At 46.5% G+C, this 13,677-nt stretch overlaps 1 protein-coding gene across 4 annotated transcripts in view; it reads right to left on the bottom strand.

The window, feature by feature from the left end:
- Window positions 1–10,754: 10,754 nt before the first annotated feature.
- Window positions 10,755–13,677, bottom strand: part of Fam169b (Protein FAM169B) — a 77,735-nt gene continuing 74,812 nt past the window's right edge. For 3 of the 4 annotated variants that reach the window (XM_076935740.1, XM_076935733.1, XM_076935747.1), the window contains exon 9: window positions 10,755–12,025. In XM_076935740.1, the coding sequence (XP_076791855.1) occupies window positions 11,969–12,025 (57 nt within the window). In that variant the 3' untranslated portion in view covers window positions 10,755–11,968. Of the gene's footprint in view, window positions 13,630–13,677 lie in introns of all 4 variants that reach the window. The other variant, XM_076935739.1, reaches the window with a different exon arrangement.

Raw genomic sequence — 13,677 nt, 5'->3', positions numbered from 1 at the left:
AGACAGAGTAAGGCAGGCAGGCAAAAATCAAAAGCTTCCCTCTGTCCTGTCCTTTTATATTGGCTGCCACCAACAGGTGTGGCCCAGATTTAGATGGTTCTTCTAGCCTCAAATGATCCAGATTTGGGGTGGGTCTCCCCACGTCAAATAACCCAAATAAGAAAAATCCCTCACAAGGCGTGCCCAGCTGCTTGGGTTTTCGCTACTTCAAGATGGAGTCAAGTTGACAGACAAGGTTAGACATCTTGTAGACACACTACAAAAGTCAGTGAACTGCAGAAAACTAATACATCAGTCCAGACTCTTGGTTTGAGAGACAGAACACCAACTCTAACATTAGGCAAAGGAGAATTTTAACTCTCGAAACTGAAAACTCTAGGGACAGTTCTGGCTTCAGGGAAAGCTGGGTCCAGGGTCTCAGTCCTAGAATGTGGAGTCTACTGGTTCCTGTTCCACTTGCTAGCTATCTCCCAGATGGCATCACTCTTCTGCCTGTCTCGAGCCAACTGGATACCCTGAGCCACTTCTGTGCTGGGAATACCCTGCTCCGACTGTTTAGACCCGTGTCTCACATCCCACTAAACTGCATGAGGTAAGATGCAGGGGACATAACAGGCAAACATCCAAGGCAGCCTCTGGAAGAAAACGCAGATGCCGGAAGTTGACGACGCAGATGCCGGAAGTTGACGATGCTTGCTGTCCTCTGCGCTGCAGAGTGCAGACAACTACCCAAGCTTTTTGACCGACAAGCCTTAGCTTTCTTCAGCTCATAAAGCTACCTGACATCCCAAGATCCCTTGTGTCAAAGTTCAGGCTTTGCGGAGAAGGAGAGCAAGGCTCAGAGGGAAATAGATCCCTGACATTTTAAGGTCACCTGCCCTGGTAACTCAGAGCCTGAGAAAGTGGCCACAGGTTTAAGGGAAGGAGGGAGTGGGAAGCTAAATGAATATATCACTCTTTTCCGTGTGCTACAGTCCCCTTTTCTATCTGCTTACCCGATGCTCTTACAAAGCCAACAGCCTCATTACGTGCAACAGCCTCCCAAGGAAACTGCCAATCAAAGCGTCTCAGATAAAGGTTTGCCTCAAAGTAAACGTGGAACTACTGAGTTTAACACTGGTCATCACATGCTACTCGAAAGCACTCCACATCTAGGCTGGCATCACAAAGCTGGGCAAGTCATGGCTAACCAGTCATCCCAGCACATAGACGACACACTCCGATGCTACGTCTGCTACTTGTGAATTGTGGTCTCACCATTGCTTTTTACAGTCTCGCCTGTGTTCTCCCATCAAGAGGCCACTCTCTGGCCCCTGCCTCCTTAGCCCAAGCTTGCTGAGATGTGATCTTATACCAGACTCACAGTATCCTTTACGACGTCCAGCATCTCTTAGCCTGATCCAATTAGCCACCTCTGAATCCTGACTCTCCTCTCTTCTGATCACTGTCAGGTCAACTGAAGGACACGGTGGACAAGTGGTGCAGGGGTCCCAAGCAGCCAGGCAGTCCTAGGCTGAGCACAGCCCCGCCCTGCCTGCCTTTTTGCCTATCATCGTGTTATTTAGCCATTGTTCAGACGTGTGCAAGCGACCAGTCTACATGGAAAGACAGGAGCCAACCAGCTCCTGAAACAGAAGAGGTCCTCAAGAACACGTAGGGGAAGATCAGCATGCTCCACTATAGAGGAATTTTAGAGGCTGCCCTGGGGATCTCCGTTCCCACTCAGAGTCCCAGAGCAGCCTGAGATACGCAGCTCTGCCCCTGCTTGCCCTACACAGCCACCACTAAGAACTCTGGCTGTGAAACTCACCAAGCTGTGCCCAGCCCACCCACTTCAGGGAATATCCTTAAAGGATGCATACCAACAAGGCCACCAGACTTGAAAGAATCCAAAGTCCCTGGGGCTTTGCCTATCTACCCAAGCTTGCAACTGGCTTTGATCCTTTGCTTCAAGCCCTGACCTAGCTTCATGGGACTCCTAATCCTGGCTGAATACACCCCAGTTGGATTCTTTGCTTCCAATCCACCCTCTAGTATTAGCATAGACTGCGAGCAGCCAGAGGAGGAGGAGCAACAGAGGACCATTCTCTCTCCATCTTCTGTTCTCACCTGTAGCTACCTCTGTGCTCACTCTGCTGATCTGCTGGCATCCGTAGTATGGATGTTAGAACGCTGATTGTCAATACTAGGGTGAAACTAGGATGTCAGACCCCCTACTGCTTCTTGTAGAGGATGATGCTGCACTAGACAGAAAGCTCAAGGAGGGCGGGGGACACGCCCTGTGCCAGCCCTCAGCTTAACTGGTCCATGAAGGGAAAGAACAAATTGAGTTGAACTTCAATAGGGCAGAGGCACCCTGGGCTGTGTGAGAGTCTCGAGGCACATGGTGCACAGTGGGTGGGCGGGGATCTTGAACACACTGTTACCAGCTGCTTTGTCCTAAGCCAGTGTGACCTGGGCAGCCTCAGATAGTAGACAAACTCGCATACACCTCCAGCTTCCCAGTGAATCCTGCAAGGGAATCATTGCTGTCCTTTTACTAAGGGACAACACTGTCCCAAACACTCAGCTACCAAGGCTAAGAAGAAAAAGTCAGGCAACATAAAAATAAAAAAACCTAAAAGCAAGTGTGTGTCCAAACTGACAGTCCAGAGAGAAAAGAACCCTACCCCAAATCATAGAGGGATGCTGAGCCTCTCTGACTGACAGTTCCCTTTCCCACCGGAAGCCAGAAGCCGTCAGCACTGTGCCCTACGTGCAAATGGAGGGAACCAGCCGGATGGAGCTGCAGGAGAAACTGGAAGGGTCCCACAGCTGTGTGCACCCCAAGTCAGGCTTGGAGAAGCAAGCAGCCTCCAGGCTGTTTACAGCGGGTGCCTCCTGCTCCTTGAGGGAATTTGTGAAGGAGTTTGTTTATTTACTTACTTGTGGCCTAGTTTACTGAGTTAGTAACAAAATTATAGAACTGTGAAATCTGATGCATGTGTAACATTTTTATCAGTGAGAGGAGGTGGGAAGGGAAAGGAGGAAGAACGTGGAGGAAGGAGGGGGGATGAGGACAGAGGAGGGAAGAGGAAAAGAGGCAGCTGAAGGCCCTATTCGGAAGTTTCCACTATATTTAATCTTGTCACATCATTCAAATTTAGGAAACGGATTGGCCCAGCCTAGCTCCTTTTAAAACAAATGTGTTCTGTTGCACCAACGGACACTCCAGGGGCAGGTGGTTGGGGGTGAGTGGTACGTTGGCACTCTTTCTTTCTTTCCCTGGGGGAAATACATAGTATTATTACGGACGCATGCCAGTGGGAGGGTAATGAGTGTCTTCTGAGACTTTCCAAGATGAGGGTGAGAACCCCAGACCGTGCCCAGGGCAGCCTTGGTTTGTGCGAGGCTGCCATCGTGTGGCAACTGCAGGTATTGCTCCCGGAACCCAGGAGCGCATGCGTGCACAGGTTGGTTCACTGTTTTGGTTTTTTAGTTTGTTTGCTTGCTTGCTTGGGTTTTTTTGTTGCTTTGTTTTGTCTTGTTTTGTTTGAATGATCGGTCAGCTAAACTGAGAACTAAGATTTTGAGGAAAATGAGATTTAAACTCTGCTATCTACTCTGAATCTTCTCCAGGACACCTTCTAAGCCACCTCATGTGAGTCTTCATTAGCACAGGCAGAGATGTCTAAGAAGTCTATCAGTGGGGGTAGTCAGAAGGTTCTCTATAAAAGGCAGTCTCCAGAATAGGGCTTGTGTTCCACAGTCATCTTGTAATATGTCACTTAAGCTTGCCCTTGTTGCAGGGTTGGATTCCATGTTCAAAGTTCCTGAGGCCCCCTGCATGCAGGGTCCCAGCCCGAATGACTGGGAGTGTGAGCCCAGAAAGGACAATGAAACAAACATGGAGGTGCCATCAGTTTGGGACAAGATCAGATGATGTCCAGCATCCCAAGCCTCTGCAAGAAGGAAGATATGCAAGATGAAAGATGGCAAGAAGAAAGAAGTGCAGTCCTGACTGGAGGGAGTGTGGAGTCACCTGGATTGCATTCTCTGCCATTTAATAGGGCGTAGCCTGTGACATAGATGAAGCATGCTGAAGCATGATGTGCAGGGATCTAGTCCTGATTACACACCCAAGTGCAAACTCTGCAGGTCAGAACAAAACACAGACCTTTGGAATCCTATGCAGATCAGTCCTAAAATAACCCTCGTATGCTAGGATCTGAGACTCTCCAGTGTCTCATATAAAATTCTGTATTGGGGGCTAGGAAGATAGTTCAACAGTTAAGAACATTGACTGCCCTTCCAGAGGTCCCGAGTTCCATTCCCAGCACACACACAGTAGCCCGCAACCATCTGTAATGGGATCTGATGCCCTCTTCTGGTGTGTCTGAAGACAGCAATAGTATACTCACATACATAAAATAAACAAATAAATCTTTTTTAATGTTGTATTTGCATAGAATTTGCACGGATCCTCCCGAAGGACTAAGCCATTGCTAGATGACACCAGAATCTGATCTGTAAATGCTGTGTGAATAGTTGTTAAACTGTATCATTAGGGGGTGGGATAGTGACAAGGGAAAACAGGCTCTCATGTTTGGTGACACTGGCAACTTTTTACAGCATACATTCTGGGAGTTGTTGAATCTACAGGTAGGGAAGAGGGAAATGAAGAGCTATCTGCACAGTGAAGAATGAAGTGGATGGAACACTTACTGAGTAAAGGCTTCTGTTCCTGGCATTAGCCCTTGAGATTTCAGAGGATTGAGTTTCTGAAGCTGTTGGTCCAAACATGTCCAGCAAGGCCCATGAGGCTTGGAACTGCAGTGTCTGGGCCAATATTATCTATCAAAAGGCAATTGACCAGGTCTTTGGACTCAAAACCTGGTGTGACTCCTGCCAACTGAGTATTACAAGAGAGATCATGGAGTGGCACTCTTCCTCCCCAGCTCCCCCCTCTCGACTGTCACCAGGACTGAAGGAATCCTGTCCCACACAAGAGGGGGTGGAGACACACAGGCACATACAAGCTTTTGAGAAATATGAAGCAACTTTTATCAAACCTTTTAAGCTTCAGTTGGTTTAAAATAAAGCTTTTTTTTTTTTTTAATTTCAGGAGGCTGGAGATGTAGCTCAGTCACTAGGCAGTGGCCTAGCTGCAGAAGGTCCTGGGTAGAATATATAGCACATGCATGCATGTGCACACACACACACACACACACACACACAGGTTGGCTGGTACAAGATCAACTAGAGCTAGAAAGATCAAAAACAGAAAAAGCACACCTTTAATCTCAGCACTTGGGAGGCACAGGTGGGCAGATCTGAGTTCAAGGCAATCCTGGTCTACAGAGTGAGCTCCAGGACAGCCAGGGCTATGCAGAAGGTGAAAGAAAGAAAGCAAGAAAGAAAGAAAGGGAAAAGAAAAAAGAAACCCTGTCTCAAAAAAAAAAAAAAGAGCAAGAAACCCTAAGTATTTATTTTCAGTTTTAAAATGAACCACCATACCATTGCTCATCAACTCCAAGTCCCCACATCCCAGAACCTCCCTGAATGCCACCTCAGAGGGTCGGGCACTGGGCCGCCATGGTCACAGTACTGCATGCACAGGGGACGTCCCATTCTGGTCTGATTCGTGTTTCTAGTATCGCCAAGGCTTTCCACAAGCTTGCTGTTCTGAGGTTTACTAGCTCCCCCCGCCCCCAATTCTGCCTTCCCTGTCCACTCATTGTCAAGAGCCTCCAGGAAATGTGACGTGTCTGAAGGAAATGGGGTTACAGAGGATTAGCCAGTTCCATTAAGCAGCCTATGACCCTTCATAGAAGCACCTCAATGCTGTGGTATGGAAGGAAATTACTCCTTCCTCATGTCTCGTCTAAAGCTGACCCAGGCTTTCCCCTGGCCAGAGCTTCAGCTGGGACACTCTTAGACTCCTTGCTCTTGTGTGGTGGTGCCAGCTCAGGACAGCAGCCATTCATTCCTCTCCCTCCCCCACGGCAGTTGTTTTGTGCTCTGAAGCAGAGGCACCGAAGACAAGGAGCCGACAGAGAAAACGTGTGTGACGGCTATCCTTGGTTGTCAACTTGACTACATCGGGAAGTAACTAACCCCAAAATGGAGGGCACACCCAGATTCACTTCTCATCTGAATCTTTGAGGCGGGAAGACACACATCTAATCTGGGCCACACCTTCTGTTGGCAGCCTATACCAGGACATGGAAGAAGGAAGCTTGCTCTCTGCCTGCTTGCCCTCACTCTCGCTGGCAAGTCCATTCAGTCACGGACATTAGAATCTACATCTTCAGGATTCCAATGGATACTGAAGACCAGCTGAGACATCCAGCCCCATGGACTGAATAACTATGAGATTCTCGGACCTTCCATTCCTAGGCAGCCATTGTTGGGAGTAACAGGACCATAGCCTATGAGTCAGTATGATAAATCCCCTTTCTGTATTTAGATTTGTTCTACCTGTTTCTCTAGAGAACTCTGACTAATATAAACAGCTTCTCAAGATGAAAACTCAAGAACCTAACTTAAAACTTCCATCTGCAGGGCAGGGCAGAACACACCCTGGCTAGACATTGGGATCCCCTGGGTTCTATCCCCTACCCCAGGGTTTTAGGGGAAGGAGCACCTTCTAGCTGCAGATCAGTAACTCTCTACAAAGAGAACTGCAAATTCAATGTTCAGATTGCCTCTTATAGATAGGATATATAAATCAATATTCTTAAAAAGAACAGAATCAATGGGATGTCGTGTGTGTGTGTGTGTGTGTGTGTGTGTGTGTGTGTGTGTGTGTGTGTCCTAAAAACACATACACTATCTTAGTTGCCGTTGTATTGTTGTGAAGAGACACCATTTAATTGGAGGCTTGCTTATAGCTTCAGAGGGTGAGTCCATCATCATGACTGGGAGCAGGGTGGCAGGCAGGCATGGTACTGGAGAAGTAACTGAGGGCTACATCATAATCAGCAGAGACACTGGGCCTGGCATGGGTTTTTGAAACCTCAAAGCTCACCCGCTATGACACACCTACTCCAGCAAGGCCACACCTCACAATCCTTCCCAAACAATTCCACTAACTGAGGACCGAGCATTCAAACAAACGAGCCTATGAGGACCATTCTCACTCAAACCACCACATTCTGTTCCCTGGCCCCCGGTGGCTTATCCATATCATAACGTAAAAGGTGTTTAGTCCAAGTCCAAAAATCCCCATAGTCTTTCAGCTTCAATACTGTTTTAAAGTCCAAGTCTCTTCTAAGACTCTTGCAATCTCTTAACTGTAACCTCCTATAAAACCAAACAGCAAATTACATACTTCCAACATACATACACAGGATATACATCACCATTCCAACAGGGAGGAAAAAGGGCACAGTGAGGAGATACTGGACCAAAGCAAGACTGAAAGCCAGCTGGGTAGACTCCAAATTCTGTATCTCCATGTCTGATGTCAGAGTGTTCTTCAGATCTCCAACTCCTTCCAGCTTTGTTGACTGCAGCACACTTCTTTCTCTTGGACTGGTTCCACTCCCTGTTATCAGATCTTCCTGGCAGGTATCCCACGGCTTTGGCATCTCCAACATTTTGAAGTTTCCAATAAAAGCAAGCTTCCTTTTCACAGCTCCACATAAAGGCTTCTCTGGGCCTTCATGCATGGACTCCTGTGCCTCCTCGGCTTTCTTTAGCCACAGAGGAAGGTTCCAGAGCCCCCTTTCCATGTATTCCTTGATAAAGCCAGAACTTTGTAAAGTTGTATGGTTGAAGCTGCCAAGCTCTGCTACTTGCTTGCTGGTGCTGGAAGCTGCAGCAGTCATAGACTCACATTTGCAGAAGCTTTCCTTTGTTGTTTAAGTCAAAAAATATCCCTCGAGTCTTTTCTTTCCTTCACAGGTTGCAGGATTAGCTGGGTGGGTCTTGCCCTGCCTGAGGTTACTACTCTTGTTTAATCCATTTTAAAACAAGCCAAAAAAAAAAAAAAAAAAAAAAAAAAAAAACCTATCTTCTTGAGCATATAATTTGGCTCCGTTTCCTGATGTACATTATTTTTATTTATTTATTTTTTTTTTTTTTGGCCATGCTCCTTCTTTTCCATTAAAGATCTACATAAGAGCAGCCACTAGTAGCCGCAAGATACAGCCAATCCTAGGCTGTCTTGAAATCTCCTCTGCCAAGGACACTAATCTAAAATTCTTCAATAATGCTCAGGTAGATTTTTTTTTAAAAGGTCAGAAAGCAGACACATACATTCTCTGCAAAGTACCACAAGAATGTTCTCTAGGCCTCTTGCTAATTCTTGCCCTCAGAAACTTCTTGAGGTGTGCCTGCAGAGTCCACATCATCCTTGGCACTACTATCCGCCATGCTCCTACTAGAACACTCCATTAAGCCACACTTATAGCATTCAAGTTAATTAATGCAAAGCATTAAAACATTCACTTTTCTACTACAAAGTTCCAAAGTCTTCCATAGTCTTCCAACAAACAGCATGGGCAGGCCTATCACAGCGATACCATAGATCCCTGGTACCAACTTCTGTCGTATTGTTCTGTTGCTGTATGGAGACACCATGACCACACAGAAAGGGGGAGGGGAGGGTGATGGATTGAATTGATAGATATATATGACAGATTGATAGATGATAGATTGATAGATAATAGATCAATAGATAATAGATGACAGATATATGATTAATAATTGATAGATGATAGATGACTGCTACATAGTGATAGATAGATAGATAGATAGATAGATAGATAGATAGATAGATAGAGTAGATCAGCTTTAAGTAGTAACAGCAGGATCACACCTAAAGGCTAAGAGCCGGGAAGTTACTCGGTCCTTGAGGAGGCTGGTACCTCAGCAGTAAGAGTCTCACAATCTTTCTCATTGAAGCAAAATAGGACAGCTGGTGGCTTCTCAGTCCACGTGGCTGGGTACTTTAGCAGGCCCAATCTGGTGCTGGAAACCTGTAAGGTTCCTGGAGAGATGCTGGTCCTTAGCCCACAGTGAATGTCTAGAAACGATGGTTCTGTTGTCTGTGATAGGAGTAGGAGCAGCAGCAGCAGCGCCAGCAGCAGCGCCAGCAGCAGGCAAATCCACTCAGCCATAAGGGGGAGACCAAGTGTGCGGATGCAGATGAGCTTCCTCTGCCAAACCCTTTTACCTGGGCTGCTGCCAGAAGATGCTGCCCACAATCACAGGCTGCCACATCAATCCAGGCTGACACTTCCTCAAGTGAGGCTCCCAAGTCAGGTGATTCTAATTTGTGGTACATTGGCATTAAAATCAACCATAATACAGGGGGTTAGTATATACAATATACAAAAAAAAAAAAAAAAAAAACCTGCAAAACTTAAACACCAAAAATAGTCATTGGATAAACTGGCCAGTGAACTGAACAAATAAAACCTCAAAAGAAGAAACGTGAGAAACACAAATGGTCAACAGATATTCTAAAAAGTTCCCAATTTCTGTGACAATCAGGAGAATGGGAATTAAAGCAATAATCTCAATATTATTGTTTCAACCCAAAAGCCCATCAGCCCTCTGAACACTGTCATCCTAAGTGAAGAAAGCCAGATGCCAATAACCTCTAAGATATGACTGCGGTTATGTGACATGCGCAGAGCAGGCATGACTGTAAGCAGAGTGCGGGTGGGACACCTAGGAATCGTGAACAGTGAAGGGGAAGGGTGCCAATACATGCTACACTTCTTTTGAGCGGTGGCTATAGAAATCCTGAAAATCACTTTTACATTAAGTAAACTATATTAGCAACAACTATTTAAAACTAATAGGAACACCCTGGGCACTGTTGTCCCAGCACTCTGGGGCCTGAGACAGGAAGATGGTGTGGTTGTGTAGCCTGGGTTACACAACAAGACCCTGTCTCAAAGTGGGTGGGGGAGGCAAGTTCAAAAAAACCAGTAAAAACAGAATTGATGATCTTGTATAAACAGGCTCACCACACAATGACAAGCAAGAGATCCTTAGGTGCCCTCCCCAGAAAGCACCCTGCATCAGCCTAGTGCTGCATCTGCTATGCCACCATCAGGGTGGGTACTGCTCTGACCCAGAGAACCTCTCCCAACTCCGTGAGCACCCTGCAAGTCCTAAAGTTAGGCTGCTAATACATAAAAGGTCTTTACTAAGCAATAATGTTATTAAATCCCAGAGATCCTTATGAGTTAATTTTCATATAAACAGAAAACACAGAATCTTCACAACACACAAACTACGTACTAAAAGATGTGTGGGGTCCCACACAAAACACCCCTCGGATGCTCAGTCCATGTCTGTGGTCTGGGCTCCCTTCACAGACCCCATATACAAACGGGGGCCTCGTGATGTCCCTGTACGGAGCTGCAAGTTCTGCTCCCTTACAGTTGGGCCCCTCCCTCTTTGCAATGAGTGTGAGAGGAAGAGAAACTGCAGGGGACACTCGAGGGCAGCCCATCCAGAGAGAGCAGCTCCCTAGCGCTGACACCAAGCCTCCGTTTAATGTCCCAAGCACAGAGTTTGTCCCACAGAAAGCATACTGGCTGGATAGGTGGATGGGGGAGAGTTGGATGGAAGAAAGGAGCAAGAGAGGACAGATTGTTAGGGGATATAGAAGTGAATCAAAGGGGGGGGGGAGAGAGAGAGAGAGAGAGAGAGAGAGAGAGAGAGAGAGAGAGAGAGAGAGAGAGAATGAATGAATATGTGTGTGTGATAGTTAGGGTTTTACTGCTGTGATCAAACACCATGACCAAGGCAACTCTTATGAATATAACATTTAATTGGGGACTGGCTTACAGGTTCAGAGGTTCAGTCCATTATCATAAAGGCAAGAACACGGCAGCATCTAGGCAGGCACGATGCAGGCAGAGCTGAGAGTTCTGCATCTTCATCTGAAGGCTGCTAACAGAATACTAAAGCCCACGCCCACAGTGAGACACCCACTCCAACAGGGCCACACCTCCTAATAGTGCCACTTCCTGAGCCTAGCATGTACAAACCATCACCATACATACATACATACATACAGATAAATGGGTAGAGGAAGGGGGAGAGAGGAACAGAAGAGGTGAAGGAAACAGAAGAGAGAGAAAATGAGAGATGTATGTGTGTATGCATGCATGCGAGCATGTGCGTATGTATGGAGAAATGAGCAAAGAGCTGAATGCTTTGATGAATATCAGGTCCCACAGCATATATGTTTGACCATTCAGGGAACATAAAGTGCCAGGCCAGCTTTCTCTGGGAGAAATCCTCCCACAGATCCAGACATCTGGACCCAAAGGCATTGAAGGCAACATAGGCAGTATACTGGGTCTAATGCAGTGCAAGGCCCACAGTGGCCATCATCTGGCCCCAGCATAGTTGACATTATCCAGCCCTGGTGTTTGCCCTCAAGGGGCTCTGAAGTGACTGACAAACCCCCAGAGAAGAAATCTGTCTCCCTGAAAAACTCTGGTGACAAGTTCTAAGATTACAACAGGGCTGAATGTACAACATGGATGTTTGGTACCATGGTTAGTCTCTGAGCCCATTTCCACTAAGGGAAAGGGTATGCGTTCGTTCACATGGTCTCAGGCACCTCCCTCCTATACTCCTGGGGAGTGGAAGCAATGGGAGTTTTAATGACTGAGATGCTAAAGTCTTGGACCTGCCAATAGTTGGCTTGCAAAAGTGGCTGCCATTGAATATTTAGCTTCTTCAGACTCTGTTATTCCAGAGCCTACAAGGGGAAGCAGAGATAATGGATGCCATCCTCAGGACCATAGACGGCTACATAAAACCCTCAGGCTCAGATCCTGGAGAATCCAGACAGACCTCTGAGGAGTTAGGGGTCAAGGTCACACCTAATTCACTTTCTCACACGCTTCTGCCTTGGCTCACCAACCAGCCCAGAGACTGCCACTGTCCTCTTGGCTCCCTTCCCCTCCATCTCATCCCAAGAGGGTCTCAGGGGCATCCAAGCTTCCTCTTCTCATTTGACACATCGTTGGTCATTCTGTGTCCTCTCCGGTTCTCCAACGATCCACTCCTGAAATCAGAAAGTAAGGCAAAAGCATTCACCTCAAACACTGTGATGAGGTCATGCTGGACCGTGGGGTCTAGACATAGGGCCTTGGGGTGACCTGGCTTGGCTAGTCCCCACACTTCATGTTGAGATAAAAAGGAGTCAAGTCATGTTCGAACATACTAGCTAGTCATGCACGGAGGAAATAACATTTTGTCATGGGTGCACGTATTTGCTGGATGAACCCAGAGGCCAGCCTTTACAAGACCTGAGTAAAGTCAGAGCAGAGCAAGAGAGACATGTGTATTCAACACCAGCAGCTGATGGACAGACTCAGCTAACACAAGTCGGAACACTCCAAAACAGCTCAGGCTGTACTGGGCATGCCTACACTTCCCAGGTCATTATCCCCTACAGTACTGAACAACAATCTCTGTGGTGCTCACTGCATTGGGTACCCAAGTCATCTAGAGATGATGTTACGAGATGATGTCACGTATACAGGAGAGTGTGAAACAGGAACACCATTCTATACAGGGGGCTTGGACATCCAAGTGGGGTCCTGAAACCAACTCTCACAGACACCAAGGCAAAACTAGACATTTTTGTTTGTCTGTTGATTTGTTTTGTTTGTTTGTTATGGGGTCTCCTGTGTTCCAGGCCATCCTTGAACTCTCCATGACGCTAAGAATGCCCTGATTTTCCTGTCTCTATCTCTTTTGGGCTGGCCTCACAGGGGTACACAAATACACCCAGATTATACAAAGCTTCATGCAGCTACTGGTTGAAGAAAGGGGCGGGACGCTTTCTTCACTGATGTAGCATGAAGGGGTAAGGAGGAAGAGTTAGGAGAAGAAAGAGAGTCAGTGGGAGGGGGAGGGGAAATTGAGGGTAACAGGGCAATGACTGTGGTCAAAATACATTACATACAAGTGGGAAGTGTCATAATAGAACTCACTAAGTATGACTGATATATGTCAATATATTTTTAAGGCATTTGTATTTCAAAGGCATTCTGCTTTTGAGTATGCAGCCATACACACAAACACACACACACACACACACACACAAATATTCCAACATCCAGCTGCTTCCTCTGAAAGGAAATTTAGAACTCAGTGACCGGAAGAAAAGGGCCAACTTTTTTCTTTTTACCCATGTTCTGGAATACCTTCTGCCTCTGAGGAATCTTCTATCCCAGAAATCATCTACTTAGAATGAGCCATGTCGCTTCACATGGACAAGAGTTAGGCTTCAGAGTTGACTCTTTAAGGATCTCAGAGCAACGACTCAGTGTACGTATGGGCTGGCTTCAGGGAAAACACCAAATCTTATCAAATATTGAACACCAAGATACTAAGAAAGACTTCATAACCTGATTTCCCCTCAAGACCCCAGTCACTCTGGAGGATGCAAATACCCAACTTCATTCTCCTTTTAGCCATCAGACTGGGGAGGCGGCAGGAAAAGAGCAAGGACGGTTTGCCTTGCTTTTGTTTTACTTGAAAGATGCTGGCCTGTGACCAGATTTGAAATTCAGATTTTTCACTAATTCTCTAACCAGACCAAGGTCAGGCTCCTAAGTTTCCTTCTGGCTTCATGAGTCCTTGTCTGTCTGAGAGATGGAACTACAGAAAGAAAAAAAAAAAGTCTAATTATAAAGGTCTCTTCTTATC

Source organism: Arvicanthis niloticus, chromosome 1 (assembly GCF_011762505.2).
Source record: "Arvicanthis niloticus isolate mArvNil1 chromosome 1, mArvNil1.pat.X, whole genome shotgun sequence".
Lineage (NCBI taxonomy): Eukaryota > Metazoa > Chordata > Mammalia > Rodentia > Muridae > Arvicanthis > Arvicanthis niloticus.
The sequence above is the reverse complement of the archived record's forward strand: the minus strand, read 5'-3'. Positions and strand labels throughout refer to the sequence as shown.